This window comes from Hemitrygon akajei, chromosome 2 (assembly GCF_048418815.1).
Source record: "Hemitrygon akajei chromosome 2, sHemAka1.3, whole genome shotgun sequence".
Lineage (NCBI taxonomy): Eukaryota > Metazoa > Chordata > Chondrichthyes > Myliobatiformes > Dasyatidae > Hemitrygon > Hemitrygon akajei.
Window position 1 is genome coordinate 29,779,125 of NC_133125.1, and position 19,376 is coordinate 29,798,500.

The 19,376-nt window shown below is 41.0% G+C and overlaps 1 protein-coding gene across 1 annotated transcript in view; it reads left to right on the forward strand.

The window, feature by feature from the left end:
- Positions 1-13,837, forward strand: part of LOC140738504 (uncharacterized) — a 95,390-nt gene extending 81,553 nt beyond the window's left edge. Inside the window, exons 15-16 of the mRNA XM_073065871.1 lie at positions 4,290-4,426; positions 13,747-13,837. Coding sequence (XP_072921972.1) covers positions 4,290-4,426; positions 13,747-13,772 — 163 coding nt within the window. The 3' untranslated portion in view covers positions 13,773-13,837. The remainder of the gene's footprint in view (positions 1-4,289; positions 4,427-13,746) is intronic.
- The last annotated feature ends 5,539 nt before the right edge of the window (positions 13,838-19,376 follow it).

Sequence of the window (19,376 nt, forward strand, 5' to 3'; positions counted from 1 at the left end):
AGGACAGCTGTAATGCACCCGTTAGGTTGTGCCTGTAAAACACCCGTGTATGGCACTAATGAGCTGTTGGATTGTTGATTCACTGCATTGAATCGCAGTTGCTTTGAGGCCCAGATTGGGCACTGCTTATTTTCTTGGGTAAAGGTATGTCAACCATTCCTTCCTACCTGAGGCCAAGCCTGGCAACTTGGTGACCAGGCCTGTAAATTGTGAAGAGGGCATAGAGGTGTTTTGGTCAAATGTAGGCAGACTGAATGAATAGGTGAGAGTGAGGAAGATGGAATATACGTAATGTAGAAAAGTGTGAGATCATCCCCTTTGGTAGGAAAAATAGAAGAAGGTAGTAATTGACAGGTGTTGTGTTGACGACTTGGGTGAAAGGAGCAAAAATTGTAAGTTAGCCTTCAACAGGATCTAAGCTCAAAAGCAAAGATGCCATGCTACAGTTTTGTTCTCCCTTGGTGAGGATGCTTCTGGAATATTCTGTTTATGTCTGACCTCTATGTAAACCTAGATATGTATTAAAACTTATAATCTACTGTCTAAATATATGACAATCCTGATAGTTTGGCATTGGGATCACTATGTGGTGAGACCCTTTATAACACTGGGTTATTGATTCTCATGCTCCCTTTCACACACTGTGGTTGCGGTCCCCCTACTCCCTTGTTATTTACCGGGGCCTTGTTTCCTGGGCTCTTGATAAACCTATCAAATTAATTAGAAAATAGATTATTCTACTGCACATCTTAAAGAACATGTGCATTAATAGTATTGGGTATTATTTATAATGCTGTTCAGTACCCTGGAAAATCTCCTGGTCTGGCACCACCAAAGTCTCGAGTATTTTGGATTAACAGAGATTTACTGTACATGATTTTTGGAAAGAAGGAGTTATATGAAGTGAGATTAAGCTGAATAGCTTTAGCATTTGGAAGAATAAAAGATGGTCACATTGAAATATACAAACATTTTAAGTGAGTTGAAAGGATAAGGGCAGCAATTCATGTTTCTTCCGGAGGGAACATCTAGAACAAGGAATCACGTTGTTCATGTGAGGGTTTGGCGAATCAAAGGAGAGATAAGAAAATTCATCATTCAGTGGATAGTGTACTGAATCTTTGTAATTCCTTACTCAAGAGTAACAAAGGTTCATTCATTCGGTAGAAAGCAATCTTTAGATTTTTGATCTTATGGGATTCTGAGGATGTGATAATGCAGGAAAGTGGTAGTGATGTAAAAATAAAAAAACTGTAATGATCTCATTGAGTACCAGAATGAGGTGTTGCTCTTTGGGAGATCTGATGTGATTTTTCTATAGAAGTGGTTTTCCATTGCCTTCTTCTGGGCAGTGTCTTTACAGGCTATGTTACCCCAGCCATTATCAATACTCTTCAGAGATTGTCTGCTTGCCATCAGTGGTCGCATAACCGGGATTTGTGATGTGCACCAGCTGCTCAAATGAACATCCGCCACCTTCACGTGACCCTGTTCGGGGGGGCTAAGCAGATGCTACACCTTGTTCAAGGGTGACCTGCAGGCTAGCAGAGGGAAAGAGCGCCACACACCTCCTTTGCCTCTCTACCCCACCACCCACATAATGATGATGACTGTGGAGAGGCAAGACTACTGATATACAGAAGGATGATGGAGTCCTGGGGTCCACCTTGAAAGTGACTGCACAAGTTAATAAGGTGGTAAAGAAGCATAGGACATGTTTGCCTTTATTAGTCGAGACATTGAGTTCAAGATTCAGGAAGATAGGTGACAGCTTTATAAAACTCCAGTCAGGCTGCATTTGGAGTATTGCATTCAATTATGATTGCCCTAATACAGGTAGAAAATAGGAAGAAAATTTAGGGAGGTTGCAGAAGAGTTATACTAGGATACTACCTGAATTTTAGGGCATATGCTATAAGGAGAAATTGGCCAAACTTCGGTTGTTTTCTCTGGAACAGCAGAGGCTGAGGAGAGATCTGATAAAGGTTTATAAGATTATGAGAGGCATAGATCGAGCAAACAGAGGGAATCTTTTGTCCAGGGTTGAAATGTCTAATACCAGGAGGCGTGTATTCAAGCTGAGGAAGTAAATTAAAGAGAAGTGCAGGGCAAGTTTTTTTTACACACTGTGGTGGGTGCCAAGATTACACAGCCTAGGTGATGGTGGAGGCAAATATGATAGAGGCATTTAGGAAGCTCTGAGATAAGCACATGATTGTGCAACAAATGGAAGGATATGAACATTGTGTAGGCAGAAGGGAACAGGTTAGTTAGGAATTTGATTACTAGTTTAATCATAGGCTGAAGTACCTATTCTTGTGCTGTACTATTCTTTGATTAGTTCCTCTTTTTTTGAAATTGGTCATCATCTGGAACTTCTGTGGTATAAATACTTGTTGTCACTTACCAGTCCATGTCTGTATGTTGTCCAATTCCTTCTGCTTGCAGATATGAACTGCTTCATTTGCTGAGAAGTTCTGAGTGGAACCAAACCTTGTGGCAACGATCAATGAGCCCCCTCATTTCTGGGTATCCTCGATTCTGGATGGTTAGCACAACGCTTTACCGTGCCAACAATCACTTACGGGGGTTCTGTAATTTCATTCTGCCTGTGAATGCATGGGTTTACCTGGGGTGTTTCAGTTTCCTCCCACATTCCAAAGACATATGGTTAGGGTTAGTGAGCCGTAGGCATACTACGTTGGCACCTGAAGTGTGGCGACACCTGCGGGCTGCCCCCAGTACAGTCCTCGGACTGTGCTGGTGGCTGACACAAAGTAGCATAATTCACTGTATTTCTCAGTGTACACGTGACAAATAAAGCTAATCGATCAATTAATCTATGGATTTAGTAACGGAAGGAAGTTCATTAATGAAGGTGATTAGGCTGAGGAACACCAGCATCATTATCCTGGTGCTGTGTCGATTGACCTGCAACAGCCAAAACAACCCCCCCCCCCCCCCCTTTGCACAAGGTGTGATTCCGCCCAATGAAATGCTTTTTCCTTGTTGTCCATTGATTTTCCATTTTACTCGGGTGCTTGACTCCACGTTTGGTCAAGCGCTGCCTTGATGTCAATGCAGTCACTCACTTCGCCTCTGGAATTTAGATCATTTCCCTCCCTGGGATGTTCTCCGATCCCATACCTTTTGCTGTACCCTATGTTGTCTGTACTTTCTTGATCTCATGTGGAGTGAATTGAATGTAATGGCTTCTGTGTCAGTGAGGATCAAGTGGAGGGTGAGTTGCCAGTGTGATCCTTTATGTGCTGGTGCTGAAGAAAGCAACAGATTCTGAGACAGAGCAGAATTCTACTGTGCAAGCTAGAAAAAAAGGGATGGTGAAGAATTTGAAAGGAACGGCCACCTTGTACTCAAAGGAGAAGGAAGGAAGGCCTGCTCAGGAATGTGACTGAAGACCTTTCATGATGCTAGCATTGGAACAATTAAGCCTGTGAAAACATTCTTCTACAGAGGTCCTCATCTAAAAGTCTAAAAGTCCTGCAGAAGTGAAACTTCCTTGGTGGGAACAAGGTTCCAGACCGCTCTCCATAGCCAGTCAAATCTATAGCTTTAACTCCAATAATAACAAGATCAGTATGTGAGCAGCTAAATGGTGTAAAGCTTGTGTGAAAGTTACAGCACATTATGTGGTTTCTAGAAGGTGTCTGACCAGTGTGAAAGCACTTTGATGTCCTCAGTCTACCTCTTTAAGTAGACAATAGACTAAACCAGAAGATATCCCTTTTTGAACTTCATGTAAACAACAAAAGGACTTCTAATGTTGCATTGATATTTGATTCATGCCATTAATGAAGGAAATGTGCTTATTAATAATGTCATGTATAATTGTATAACATCCAAAAGAAAAAAAATGTGTGTATGCATATTCTGCATCATCATATTTTTACTGATTTTCCATATGAGTTGATTGACTTGTATGCATCAAACCATGGTGTTGCTGTGGGAGGGGGTGAGTGGGTGTTGTGTATCTTATTACATGATTGTGATCTTGTGTGTGCTTACTGTGTGTGACTGTTGGTAATGTGTCTTTGCACCTTGGGTTTCGTTTGGGTGTACTCATGAGTATTCATGTCTGGTTAAATGACAATTAAACTTGAATTTTGTTGAATTAAATTGAGAACAGAATATCACACATATCACTAATTTTCATGATAAAGTCTACCACTAAATATTATTTTGTTCTTGATTAATTAGCCCATTATCTCATATTATTCATAATATGAAATACGTAGTGTTACTAAACAAATACTATATTATAATTAAAGTTGTAGGTTGCCACAGTTAACACTCCAAAATAATGGAAAGAAGGAATTAGCATATAATAAGCTCCAAAACATTTTTATAGAGAAGAACTCATCGCCATTACATGTGGTTTTACAAAGGGCCGTCCAAGAAAATAAAGGTAAGCAATTTTATTGCACAGATGCTTGAACATAATACTGCAATGGTAGCAAAAACCTTTTACTGAAGATACCACACAGGTGCCATGGACTTTTAGCTTATTTGACAATAAATTTGTTCAAGTCTAATCTCCAAACCTGAATTTGCAAATCGGCATTAAAAAGACACTAGAGACACAAGAAGGCAAGGAGCTGAAGGGATTCAGCCTTAAATCTCGACTGTTTATTCATTTCCATAGTGGTGAAGCATTTAGAAGAGTTGTAATTAAAATAGAATTTGGTAATTTCACACAAATGTAGAAATATACATTATTTTATAAACATCCAAAAGAAATGCGCCTACTTTCCACATGGAGCCGACCCAGTAAGATATTGTGTTGGGAATTGAGGGCCTGCTTTTCAGCATTTTCCTGTGTCTATTATGAAGCATGAGCCAGAGCTACAGCCATTATATGCAGCATGTTCATGTTTTGTTTCTTGAGATTGATTGAAGCAACTTTTTTAAAGATGTAGGGGGTTACTTCCCCAAGGATATTGACCAGATTTTGCTGTGAATATAACAATATTAAATGTCCATGTAGCAATCAGCAAATAAACAGCCCAAATACTTATTACAAAGGAGAGTTGCATAGTTTTGTTGTAATAGGAGTGGTTGTCATGCTGGGTTTGAACCAGGGTTGTTATGGTGAAGTCCCATATCTTTAACCAGTGGACTACCAAGTGCAGAGATGACCAGAGATGAGGATGGATTTGAACAAAGAATCGTTATTTGTTCATTGGTTTGTAGAGGACACAGGCCAGGACTCAAGAATCACTACTTAGAGGGTAGGCAAGCCAAGACTAAGAAAATATGAACAAAACAGAGGGAACTTTAATAGACAAACAAAACAACACACAGCTGTCTGATGACTGAAACAAGACATTGGTGAAAATAATCAACTAGTAATCAGGAGAGGAGGAGTGTCAAAGCCTGGAGGACTCTAATATGCCCAGGTGGTCTGACTGACTGAAACATGACTGCATATTTTTAATTGACTCATGGAAACTCATTTCACTAGTGAGGATGGATTTATGCTCCATTCATAGCTACTCTGAGAAGATGTTAGGCAGTTTACAGGCAGCCTCTTTAAGTAGTTTGTAATGGTATAGTACTAAGGAACAACTAAATTAAGTTAGTTCAAAGGTGGCACCGAGATATAAGATCAGCCATGATGTTAATGAATGGCATAGGAGTTACAGTGAGCTTAATCTCCAATTCCTGTTCCTATTTCTTAAGGTAGGTTCTTAATTTCAGTCATTTTACTGTAGATCTGAAGTCACATGTAATGGATAAAGACAGCAGGTTTCTTTATCTCAGGAATGTTAATGGACCAGATGGGCTTTTATAATAACCTGGAAACATCAGGATCACAAATACAGAAACCAGCTTTTAACTTCAGACACGAGGAAATCTGCAGATGCTGGAAATGCAAGCAACACACACAAGATGCTGGTGGAACGCAGCGGGCCAGGCAGCATCTATAGGAAGAAGTACAGTCGACTTTTCGGGCCAAGACCTTTCGTCCGAAGGGTCTTGGCCCGAAAAGTCGACTGTACTTCTTCCTATAGGTGCTGCCTGGCCTGCTGCGTTCCACCAGCATTTTGTTTTAAATTCAGATTTATTTAATCAACTGATTTTAATGCTCTATCCCTTCCCCAAACTGCTTTGGTAAGATTTGAACTCATGCTTTCTCATCATAAGACCTCTCTGAATAACAATTCCAATAACATTATGTCATCATTTTCATCAGCAGCGGGAAATATCACAAATAATTTTTCCATTAGTCACTACCACTCCAACCCACTACGTTCAACATCACCCCCTCAAGTTGTTGACCTCTCCATGATTTTCAAGAACTTGCATTTATGTTAGTAAAATGAACTATAAGTGATTCAGAATATTAAATGCGATATTTCATGGTGCATAAACTATTTTATTGACAATATTTTGTTGCTGCTACACTTCTTGACCTTAAAAGCAAAGTAGGGAAATACGCGCAGCTGTGGAAAACTCACTCCCAATTAGTTTGTTCAGCTCCTTTCAGTTTGTTCAGTTTTGTAGAGCATGGTGGTTTCTCTACAGTATTTTGAGGTTCCTGATGGGGGTATAGAAACATAGAAAATATACAGCACAATACAGGCCCTTCAGCCCACAAAGTTGTGCCGAACATGTCCCTACCTTAGAAATTACTAGTCTTACCCATAGCCCTCTATTTTTCTAAGCTCCATGTACCTATCCAAAAGTCTCTTAAAAGACCCTATCGTATCCGCCTACACCACTGTTGCTGGCAGCCCATTCCACGCACTCACCATTCTCTCCATTAAAAAACTTACTCCTGACATCTCCTCTGCGCCTACTCCTCAGCACCTTAAACCTGTGTCCTCTTGTGGCAACCATTTCAACCCTGGGGAAAAAGCCTCTGACTATCCACATGATCAATGCTTCTCATCATCTGATACGCCTCTGTCAGGTCACCTCTCATCCTCCGTCACTCTAGGAGAAAAGGCCAAGTTCACTCAACCTGTTCTCATAAGGCATGCTCCCCAATCCAGGCAACTTCTTTGTAAGTCTCCTCTGCACCCTTTCTATAGCTTCCACATCCATATCATGCTTCAGAAGCTTACATAAGGACAATGATTATCATTACCCACTGGACCAAGAACTTCGATTTGGGTTTGAGATCTTGATCTAGAAGCACTCCTTTCCCCAGACAAAGGAAGATGCTGAATTTTGCTATCATGGCTGTAGGATATGGATCTATGCTCTTCAGAGTCTGTTTTTAAACTACTAATGTAAGATGGTGGTGTTCAGCAACAGGATTGGGAAGGGCTGACAGATTGGTAGAAGACCTTTGTTTTGAGGACATTCAGTTGAAGGTTCAATGTTCTGGATGCTTCAGTAAACAAGTTGGGAATAATCTTGTGAGCCATCTGTCAGCAAGGGCGGATATCAATGGCAACATTCACCAGCATCCTCAGTCCACCAACACAGTGTTGGGTGTGTGTTGATGGAATGGGGAGGTGGAGGGAGACAAAAATGGGTGTTAACAGGCTGGAGGAGGGTTATGGGGAGGACAATGAAATAGGGAGGGCTGGAGGAGGATCAGAAGAAGAGAGAGAGTGTGTGTATGTGGGGGTGGGGGAGGGTGGGAGTGAAGACTGGTGATGAAGGTAACTTGTAACTGGAAAATTCAGTGCTCCTGCCATTGAGTCGTACACTACCCAGATGGAATATGAGACGTTTTCATTTTGGTTTACAATGGGCCTCTTTCTGGTAGCCAAAAAGGCCAAGAATGGACAAGTCAGTGTGGGATTGGGAAGGGGAAGTGAAATGGCATGCAGCTGGGAGCTCGGGATGCCACTGCGGACATAGCATGTTTTTTCTTCTTCAACATTTGCACCGTTCATCTCTATGTGTCAGGGGAAAAAGTACGGGGAGGAATTCCTAAAAGAAACCATGTCAATCATGAGATATTAAGTAAAGGAATTATTCAGTTAATTAATCAGATCATGTAATATTATTTCCAGAACAGTTAGGAACAATCCCAAAGGAATACAACTGGAAAAGCAGCTACTGGTCTTTTGATTAATTGCTGCTACAGAATTTTTTAATAAGCAAAGTAGGTGGCTGTTTGACTACAGAAAAATAGTCATAGCACAGAGTGGCCTTGTTGCCTTTGAACAACATTACATGACATTCTAGGAGCTGACTGGGCAGTCTAATACACAATTTAGACTGTGTATTAGACTTTTTAGACTTTTCTGTGTGTTCTGCATCGGAATATTTGTTTCTTTTTTTTTGTTTAATAAAACTGAGCACTAATACAGAATGGTAAATCTTAATATAATGTTGGAACAATCCTGTAGGCATCGATTTACTGTGGAATGTACTGCAATGAAGATGTCCAAAACCCGGATCTTTAATAAAAGTGGCAATATATTTGGTTGCTATGAGGAAAAGAAACATAGTGTTTTGTTGCCTTATAGAATTATCATCATGCACATTTCAATATATGTTTATTAGAGTTAGTTATGCATGGATTTCTACGTATACAAGATCCATTCAAAACTAACCTTAGACCATAAACCAGGAAAGGCATATTCATTAAGCATTGGAGAAAAAAAGCTGAATATTTACAAAATTGAAGGCTTTAATTTTCCTGTGTCAGGAAGCTAAAATAATCTCAGTGGGCAAGGAAGGACAATTAAGTAGGAAGCTTTCCTGCCAGATAAGAGCCCCAAAGCTGGAAATGTGAATTTGTCAATTGTGGTGTCAGCACAAAAAAATCACCATCACTTGGAAAAAGGCTCTTCAGTGGCCTTAAAAAGGAAAGACTAATAGAATTCTTTTGTTTTCCTAATTTACTTCCCATATACATGGACTTCCTGTTTGTCACATTGTGCCTCTCAAAAAGCTGATGGTGCAGCCAGCGCCTTGTGTGACCAGACACAAGGAGACTAATATCCTCTATAGGCATTTCATTTCTCAAGTGCAGGGCAATGAGTTTGCCACAGAATTGCTGAGTGCATTTCACTTAGTTGAGGGTTAATGCACAAATTGTGGGTTGGTCACCATTGCCTACAGTGACTGATGGGGCAAGAGATATTTGGTCTTAATAGAAAGATTCTGCAGAGTGGACTATCTACCGTCTGGTTATGAGTTGTTTGACCCATCAAAAGTAATTGAAAATGGGTATGTTCCTGTGCTGTCCAACACATTAGTGTGCCATACAATCAAATTTTAGAAACAAAAACTGATTTTTTTATGCCTGAGAAATTTATATTGGCTTTCCATGAACACATGAACGGATGAGGACAGTAATTTACAGCAGTGAAAAACATGCTTGACACTAATTGCACACGAGATCCACAAAAACCTACTTTGGTTTTTGTGGATCAATTGAAGCCTGTTTTGGCATAAGGCATAATATTATGGTTGTCACAGTCATGGGAGGTAGTTAGGATAAGCTCCCACTACCTATTAAATCCTCCCAATGACATGCACCTCAAATAGCCTCTGACAACAAAGTATAGCTCTTCGCCTTCACATGTGGCTTAGTTACAAAGCCCAACAGCACCATTTCTACTGACAGGAGAAGGGGTAAAGGTGGGTTTACTGCTGCGTTAGAACCAATTGCTTTCAACAGATGGGGCTCATCAGCAATAGTTGGCAGCTCAGCTACGAGAAGGAAAGCTCTGATCTCAAACCTCCACTGCTTTGCGGCTATGTCTACTTATGGAGAAGGTTTCGGGAGTAAACTCTGAGGAAAATTCCAGAGCTAGAGTCCTTACATTGAATTCAACACTGACTGGCAATTTCTACAACACCTATGGTGTCTAACTGTATTGGTCTTCGGATGCATCAGGTGCCTGGGCAGCAGTTTGTTCTCCATTTCGTAGTGCCCTGGCTTGTGTATCACATAGACAACTAGGACGCAATATCCATGGTCGACCCTGACCAATGGAGAGTCTCATTCCTTTAAGGACTGGCTCCTTTGTGGCAGCAGCAAGGCTAAGTGACAGCAGCTGCAAGATCCTGAATTAGCCAAAGAAAGCAGAACTGAACTGAAAAGCTGAAATGAACTGAAACTAACAAAACATGATGTTTTGAGGAACCCAAACAATGCTTTGCTGGAAATCTTCCTATTAGACATTGTGAGTTTTACGTGAATTAGGGAAACAGCATTAATGTAATACACAGGACTGTCATTAATGCTATTAAATAATAAAGCATATTCTAAGGTATTTTAATGACTGGTGAAATATTTTTTAAAATATCCCTGAACCAAAAGAAAATGAAAAGGTAGCAAACATGCTTTTGTTTAATTTTTAACAACAAGTTGAAAGTTAGGTACTATAGAGCATGACTCAAAGGAAACAAAGGCAAAGTCAAAAAATAGAAATACTTTAAAGATGAGAAGAAATGGACAAGAGAGCAACTTCTCCCCATTAGTGCATGTACTTGTTATCTTTGGACTTGTTTCATTTAGTATATCTAAGCTTAGCCTCTCTTGTTCAATTTCTCTGCTACCCCTATACTGACTTGCGGTAAGTCCTACTCACTTAATTCACTTTCTGCTGAAAGACATTGATTCTCCATTAGTCAAACTTCAATTTTAAAGCAATTATCCCTGTTTTCATATCCTTGCATGCTCCCAATACTCCCTGTCTCTTTAATGTACTTCAGTCCTATTGTGCTCTAGGACTTCTGCACTCCTCCAATTTCAACCAATTGTGCATCCCCAACTTTATAACTATTCCAGAACTAATGTTATACCTTTTAACATAGAACATATGTTACAAGATGACTTTTGCTACAAGATGACTTCCCTCCCAAAACCTCTAAACTATAGCCAACTTCTCTGAATACACTTTTACTTGTACATCACAAAATTTCCTTACAATGTTCAGTGTAAATGTTTCTTGGTAGTTTGAGGCCCTCCATTGTTGGGGGCCGACCATGGATATTGTATGATATGGTGAGCAAGCTTTTGCCCATGTTGCAGGCTTCCCTTCTCAACGCAGCCAATGAATTGAGAGAAACAGCAGAAACCGATGCAGTTTGGCACTAGCAGTGTCACATGAGTTGCCAGTTAGTGTTGACTCAACGTAGGACTGCCCTAAGGATTCCAGCTCCAGATATATCCTGAGGGTTTACTCCTGAAGACTTTCCCATCAGTTGGTATGGCAGTGGAAGTTTGAGATGTTCCTTCTCCTAGATGAACTGCTAACTCCGCTTGACAAGCCCCAACAGTCTGAGGCAACCCACCTTTGCCTCTTCTCCTATCAGTAGAAACAGTTCTGCCGGGCTTAGTAGCTAAACCACAGATGAAGATCAGGTGTTGGACTGGTTGTGAGAGGCTATTTGAAGCACACACCATTGAGAGCATTTAATAGGTAGTAGGACCTTAATACCTGATGCACCATCAATAACTCACTCTGAGACGTAAGAAGCGAGATATCGGCTTTTATTGACTGGAAGAATGAACAACACTACATCCTGGAGAATGAGGCCGGGCTCAGGCCTCAATCGCCTTTATACAGGGGTCTGTGGGAGGAGCCACAGGAGCAGTCAGCAGGGGTCTGTGGGAGGAGCCACAGGAGCAGTCCAGACAGGTATATGTAGTTCACCACAATACCACAATACCTCCCCTGGCTATGACAACTTTAAGGAATCTCTTAGTAAATGGTGTGCATATATAGTATCTGATGATGTTTGTTTTGCGTATAAAAATATGATTGTTGTTGCTTCTGTTCTGAATGTCTCTCCATTTCTGAAAATATGTATGATGTACAAATGACAATTAGAATCTATTTTGGGAATTTTGGTAATGAATGAGAAGCCATAGAAATTGGAACTGATATTAGTTTATTATTGTCAAATGTACTGAAATACAGTGAACAGCTTGTATTGCCTGCTGTTCCTACCAATCAAATTACATTGAGGTAGAATAAGGTAGAGCAGTAACAGAGTGCAGAATGAAGTGTAACAGGTACAGAGAAGTGCAGAGGAGGCACACAATAAGGTGCAAGATCTTAACAAGGTAGATTGTGAGGTCAACAGTCCACCTTGCAATCCTAGGGTAAACATTCAATAGTCTTACAAAAGCAGGATAGAAGCCGTCCTTGAACCTGGTTGTCTGTACATTCAGGCTTCTGTATCTTCTGCCTGATGGGAGAGGAGAGAAGAAAGAATATCCAGAGTGGGTGGGGATTACACTGGCTGCTTTACTGAGACAGTAAGAGGTAGAGACAGAGTTTTCTGTGATGTTCTGAGCTGTGTCCGTCACTCTCTGCAGTTTCTTGTGGTCACGTGCAAAGCAGTTGTCTTACCAAGACGTTATGCATCATGATAGGTTGCTTTCCCTAGAGCATTAATAAAAAAGGGGACATGCCAGGTTTAATCAGCATTCTCAGGATGTAGAGGTGCTAATGAGTTTTCTTGGCAGTGACGTCTGTATGGTTGGACCAGGACAGGCTATTGGTGATGTTCACTCCAAGGAACTTGAAGTTCCCAACCTCAACACCGGTGATGTTGATCAGAGCATGTGCACTACCCCCCCCCCCCCCCCGAAGTTAATGAGCAGCTCTTTTCTTTTGCTGAAATTGAGGGAAAGGTTGTTGCATGACAGTGTGTTACTAAATCAACACTCCATAGTAGCATAGCGGGTAGCATGACACTGTTACATTGGACAAGTAGCATTGGAGTTTGGAGTTCGATTCCAGCATCTTCTGTAAGGAGTCTCTGTAGGTGCTCCTCATGAAATGCATGTGTTTTCCCTGGGTGCTCCAGTTTCTTCCCACGTACTATCCAAAGATATACCAGGTTGGATAATTGGTCATTGCAAATTTGTCCCGTGATTAGGTTAGGGTTAAATCAGGGTTGTCGAGGGTTGCTGGGATGGCTTGAAAGGCAAGTAGGGCCAACTCCACATTGTATCACTAAACAAATAAATCTTCTTCATGTACTTGGATTCATCATTCCTAGAGAAATAGCCCACTACAGTGGTATTATCTGCAAATGTGTAAATGGGGTTAGAGCAGAATCTGGCTATGAGTGTACAGGGAGAAGAGTAGGGTCTGAAGGTGCATCCTTGTGGCATGCCATTGTTCAGAATAATTATGGCAGAGGTGTTGTAGCCTATCCTTACCGATTATGATCTGTTTGTCAGGAAGTAGAGTGTTCAATTACAGAAGGAGGTGTTGACTCCCAGGGTCCAGAGTTTGGTGATAAGTTTGCTTGAAATAATAGTATTGAAGGTGGAGCTGTAAGCAATGGAAAATCAGCTAATGTAGGTGCCTTTACTATCTAGATGCTCCAGAGGTGAGTGTAGGGCCAGGGAGATGACATCCACTGTTTTGGCAATAGGTGAATTGCAGTGAGTCAAGGTGGTCTGGAAGGCTGGAATTACATATATTGGTGAACCATAAAAGACTGGTATGAAACAATTAGCTCAAATTGTCTCTTTTTTATTGTAAATTTTGTTAATTCTTTACCATTCTAATCAACCTTCTGGCTGAATAAATATTAACTTTTACCTCTAATTATCCACCCTTTATATCCCCACCATACGGTTTCGTTTGATATCAAAATGATCTGATACTACTTATCCAGAATTGCTGCATCTCTGTCTAATTAATTCTATTGTTTGAACACCTAGCATCAGTCTATTACAGATTGTTATTTTTTTATATCAGGAACAGAATGTGCCTATTCACAATCAGCTAGCTTTCTGATCTGATCCCGACTTTATAACACTGAGCTGTCTCTGCTTAATTACAGGAATGCTTGAAGCTGTTAATGACTAAAAAAAAATCCTCAATTCACTACTGAGCATTGTGACCCTTCCAGCAACATTGTCAATCTGCTACACTGAAATCAGAAGACAACTGGACATACAGTATCTCAATTACTTTTGTGTTTAGAAGGAAAATAAAACAAGAAGTGTGGAGGTGAAAATGTGTTTATTACTGAGCATTACCATTTGTCCAATAGATTTTTGAAGTGCGTTAATTATATCAATAATAAGTAGTTATTGTAAGTAAATTACAGTGAAGAATATTCATCATTATACATGTTGAATATTCATGTTGATGATAATTTTAAACTTAACTCCAACTTTTAGTTATATCATAGGGATATCTGAAAGTCTCTCCGCCTGGAACTGAATCACTAAGAAGTGAAAAGACACAAAGGAGCAGAGAGTGATTGTACGACATAGACATTACTGGGTGTTCAAATCCTTTCCATATACAAGGGGTTCAACACCCCATAATAGACATGATGTGGTTAGCATATACAACCAAAGCAAAATGTACCTACAAATCTTATTGGATCATCAATCCCTACTTAAAATAAGCCTCCCAAGTTCCATTACACGACTGGTATATCTCAAATCATAAAATACTTCTTTCAAGGGCTTCACAGAACATCCTTCCATAGATGCAATATTGTTTGGGCCTCAGAAGTCATCCTATTGAAGAAATTGTGGTTCTGGTTTTCAAGTGCTAACACTTGAAGCCAATTCTGAAGCCTTCAGTGCCGTTGCCTACTAATTAAAATCGTCATTTTGGTAGGTCAAAATGTTGCTGAGCTTGATGTCCATCAATGTTGTGGCTCAGACTTAATTATTTTTTTAAGGTTTGTGGTGATGATTTTGGGAAAAGTGCAGAGAGTTGAGCATTAGATTAGGATTTGGAGATAGAGATAAGGGAGAATTGAATTGAATTGACTTTATTATTTACATCCTTCACATACATGAGGAATAAAAATCTTTATCTTACGTTTCCATCTAAATGTGCAATGTGCAATTTATAGTAATTTGTAATAAATAGTATGTACAACAGGACAGTCAGTATCGCCTAGAAATAAAATTAATCAGTCTGATGGCCTGGTGGAAGTAGCTGTCCCGAAGCCTATGGTCCTGGCTTTTATGCTGCGGTACCTTTTCCCGGATGGTAGCAGCTGGAACAGTTTGTGGTTTGGGTGACTTGGGTCCCCAATGATCTTTTGGGCCCTTTTTATGCATCTGTCTCTGTGAATGTCCTGAATAGTGGGAAGTTCACGTCTGCTTTGGGCTGTCCGCAGCACTCCCTGCAGAGTCCTGCGATTGAGTGAAGTACAGTTCCCATACCAGGCAGTGATGCAGCCAGTCTGGATGCTCTCAATTGTGCCCCTGTAGAAAGTCCTTATGACTTCGGGACCCATACCAAACTTCTTCAACCGTCTGAGGTGAAAGAGGCGCTGTTGTGCTTTTTTCACCACACAGCCAGTATGTACTGACCACGTGAGATCCTCAGTGATTTGTATGCCAAGGAACAAAGCTGTTCACCCTCTCAGTCCCAGATCTATTGATGTCAATAGGGGTTAGCCTGTCTCCATTCCTTCTGTAGTCCACAACCGGCTCCTTTGTTTTGCGATGTGGAAGGAGAGGTTGTTTTCTTGACACCATTGTGTCAGGGTAATGACTTCTTCTCTGTAGGCTGCCTTGTTAGTATTTGAGATAAGGCCAATCAATGTAGTATCGTCAGCAAATTTAATTAGCAGATTGGAGCTGTGGAGACACAATCATGGGTATACAGAGAGTAAAGAATGAAAAGTCAGGGGCAGGCGCCTGTGTTCAGAGTCCTGGTTGGAATGCTCTGCGGTCGAAAGTCAGCAATTCTGAAGGTTGGGTCAAGAGGCACTGAGGAGGCCAGCAATCTCCAGGTCGGTGAGTCCGAGCCAGAGATTAGTATGGGCAGGAGATACAAGGGCCTGTGACCACCCCAGGTCATCTGGGTTGAAGCTCCATGCAGATATGGAAGTTGAGGCCTAAAATTCAAACCTATGACTGGTGAGTCCTGGGGTCGATACCCGGAGTTCGGCGAAGTTCGGAGAGCAAAGCCGAATGCCGATGTCCAGAGCTTGCTGAGTGCAGAGGTAGGGCCCTGAAGGCCGAGTGTGCAAGTTCAGCCAGGGACTGGAGTTTGGAGGCTTGTTGCCTGTGAATCTGAGGGTCAGGGGTCAAGGACCAGAAGCCATGGCAATGATCTGCCACTTTTTCAAACAAGAGAATATCAGGAGAATAATTTTTAACCTGTGAAGGCTTTTGCACTTTCCTAAGGAAACAAAACAGTTCTGATATACAAGGTGTGCAGCCAGCCTCAACGATATCATTGCGTTCATAAGCTTTTTTTTGTATTAGTGATCACTGAGACAAATAACAGAGATATAATCATTAACTAAACCCTTACTGAAGGTAATTGACTTTCAAATGATAGTATTGATTTGCAGAATAATGCTTCAAAAGTTATTCCATTTATATATAGCTGAAGGCACAATCAGGAACTATTCGTGTTTTAGGATTGGTGTCTCACTGGAAGAGCCGATGTTTATTATACATGCCAGATTGCCTTTAGGAAGATGACAGGGCACATCTTTTTGAGCAGTGATTTTCGCCATTGAAAGTTGGTGAGAAATAAGCAGTGTGATCGTTCAGAACTATTTCGCTCACTGTGGTTTCAAGCATTCAGGATTGGAGATGTCAGAAACAGCAGACTCAGAGTATGGAGTCATCAATAGCATTGTATGAAGGCACTCCCTTACCTGCCCTACATGTCTGCGCTGATTTTGTTCATTTACTGTCAATCAAAAGAACGTAGCAGTGTACACTGTAAAATTCAAAGTACATTAATGTCACCATGTACAACCCTGAGATTCACTTTCTTATGGGCAATCACAGTGAATACAAGGAACACAACAGACTCGATGAAAGACTACTCAAAACAGAGTGGACACATCCTAAAGAAAACCAACAAACCGTGCAAATACTAAAACAAAGAAAAGAAAATAATAATAATAAATAAGCAATAAATATTTAGAAAATGAGAAGAGTCCATGAAAGTGAGTCTATAAGTTGTGGGAACAGCTCATTGATGGAGCAAGTGAAGTTGAGTGCAGTTATTCCCTCTGGTTCAAGAACCTGATAGTTGAGGGTAATAACTGTTCATGAACCTGGTGGTGAGGATCTTGAGGCTCCTGTACCTTCTTACTGATGGCAGCAGCAAGAAAAGAGCATTGCCTGGATGATGGGAGTTCATGATGATGGATGCTGTTCTCCTGCCACAACGTTCAATTGTGGGGATAGCTCTACCCATGATGGACTGGGCTATATCCTCCATTGATAACTATTCAGAACAGTAATGCCCTGGTTAAGATTTTTACAGCTGTGTTGTAGGATATTTCATTTTGTAGCTTTTTGTAGAAGCAGTGTGTCCTGTTGATAGCAAGTTTGGGTTTTTGGCTAAAGATAAAGGGCTATGATGTACAACTTAGGAATGTTGTGTCAGCCAATCAGGACGGTGGAACTGGGAGAAGGTTCTAGAGAAAGCTGGGTGGAGTGAGATTTGTGACGGACACTGGTGGGGTTTGTGGTCTTTTTGGCGGGAGCTGTGAAGAGGACAGGAGGGCAGATGGCTGAGGACGCCATGGGAAGCAGCGTTCCGCTACACAATGTGCTTTGTGCAGGTGAATGGCTCCAAGGAGGAGGGGCCAGTACACCCGAAAGAGTGAGCCTGTTTGTCCGAGATGGATGTTGAGTGAAGTTCAGAATGTGGAATGCATTTTCACACAGACCATGGATCCGGCGTGTGAGTAAAAACACAACTTTAAGATGAGCTCCAACAGTGTGCACATTTAGACTGGTTTACTGTAATGGGCCCTTTTATATCTATTTCCCCTTTTCCTTTTCCTACTGACTGTTTGATAAAGCTCAAGTTTGTAAATATACTTTGTTTATAATTTTTTGTGATGTACGATTTGTTATTTCCTTCCAACCGACAATTGTGCATGGCAGTACTTATACAGCAGTCACTCAAATCAAGGTTTCTTTAATCGGATCATCACGATGTTCCTGTTTGGTTGAACCCCAAATCATATTGACCCTAGATGCTTATTGTTCCTGAAAGGTGGCTTCTCTGCTGAGTCCCATGGCTGTTAGCAGGGCTGGCTAATGAGTCAAGTTTTGATACAAGCCTGGTGAGGGTACTTCAGAACGAAAACACATTGTATAGTACTGTAACAGTATTGATAATGTTCTAATTTGTTCTGTATTTTATTTAACTTCATAATTAGTTACTCAGTTAAACAGTAGTTTGTCTTTTTTATACATTTTAACTATTTCCATGAAACTGGCTAATTGGGACAGTGGATTAGTTGGGCCTAATGCTGGTCCTGAAGCGTCCCAATTAACTGGAATCCACTGTATTTCAATTAGATGATTCTTTATTCCTCTAAAACCAATATATAGAGAATATCCTTAACCTATTTATCTTCTCATAGAACAAATGCTCCATCACATTAATCACCCTGGTAAAGCTTCTGATGATTGATGAGGATTTGATGAAGACCATTACCCCTACTGGAGCAGAGGCCACTGACAGCGGCTCGTCAAGAGTCCTCTGCCTTGCCCAGTCTTTCCTCCTCTGTCAGTCCCCATGCCCAACCCTCCTCCCTTTTGCATCCGGGTTTGAAATAGTCCATGGCTGAGGTTTAATTGAATTTCCTCAATTTAATTTAGGTAGGGAGATCAGATGGCAAATGATGGGATAGAAGCTATATGTACGTAATGCAACTTTGGTTAATAATTATCCATACGTTAGCATCTTTTCTAGACATTTTAGTGATGCTGAGAAAATGTTGCTGGAAAACATTATACACTCAGTGGCCACTTTATTAGGTATGCCTGATATCTGCTGGATAATGCAAATATATAATCAGCCAATCATATGGCAGCAACTCAATGTATAAAAGCATGCAGACATGGTCAAGAGGATTGGTTCTGTTCAGACCAACCATCAGAATGAGGATTAAAAGTGACTTTGACTCTGGAATGATTTTTGGTGCCAGACCAGGGGTGGATTGAGTATCTCATAAACTGCTGATTTCCTGGGATTTTCATGCATAAGTGTCTGGAGTTTACAGAGAATGGTGCAAGAAACAAAAAAAAAAACAACACATACAACAAGCTGGAGGAACTCAGCAGGTCGGGCAGCATCCGTGGAAACGAGCAGTCAATGTTTCGGGCCAAGACCCTTCATCAGGACTCTGGCGGACGGACCTTTACCTCACTGAGCCCAAGCGGCAGATCTCTGACACTTCCTCTTACTTACCCCTGGAACAGGACCCCACCAAAAAACATCAAACCATTGTCTCCCATACCATCACTGCTCTTATCAACTCTGGAGACCTTCCATCCTCAGCCAAAAAACTTGTAATTCCCACACCCCGCACTGCTCGGTTTTACCTCCTCCCCAAGATCCACAAGCCTGACTGTCCCAGTCCTGACGAAGGGTCTTGGCCTGAAACGTTGACTGCTCATTTCCATGGATGCTGCCCGACCTGCTGAGTTCCTCCAGCTTGTTGTACGTGTT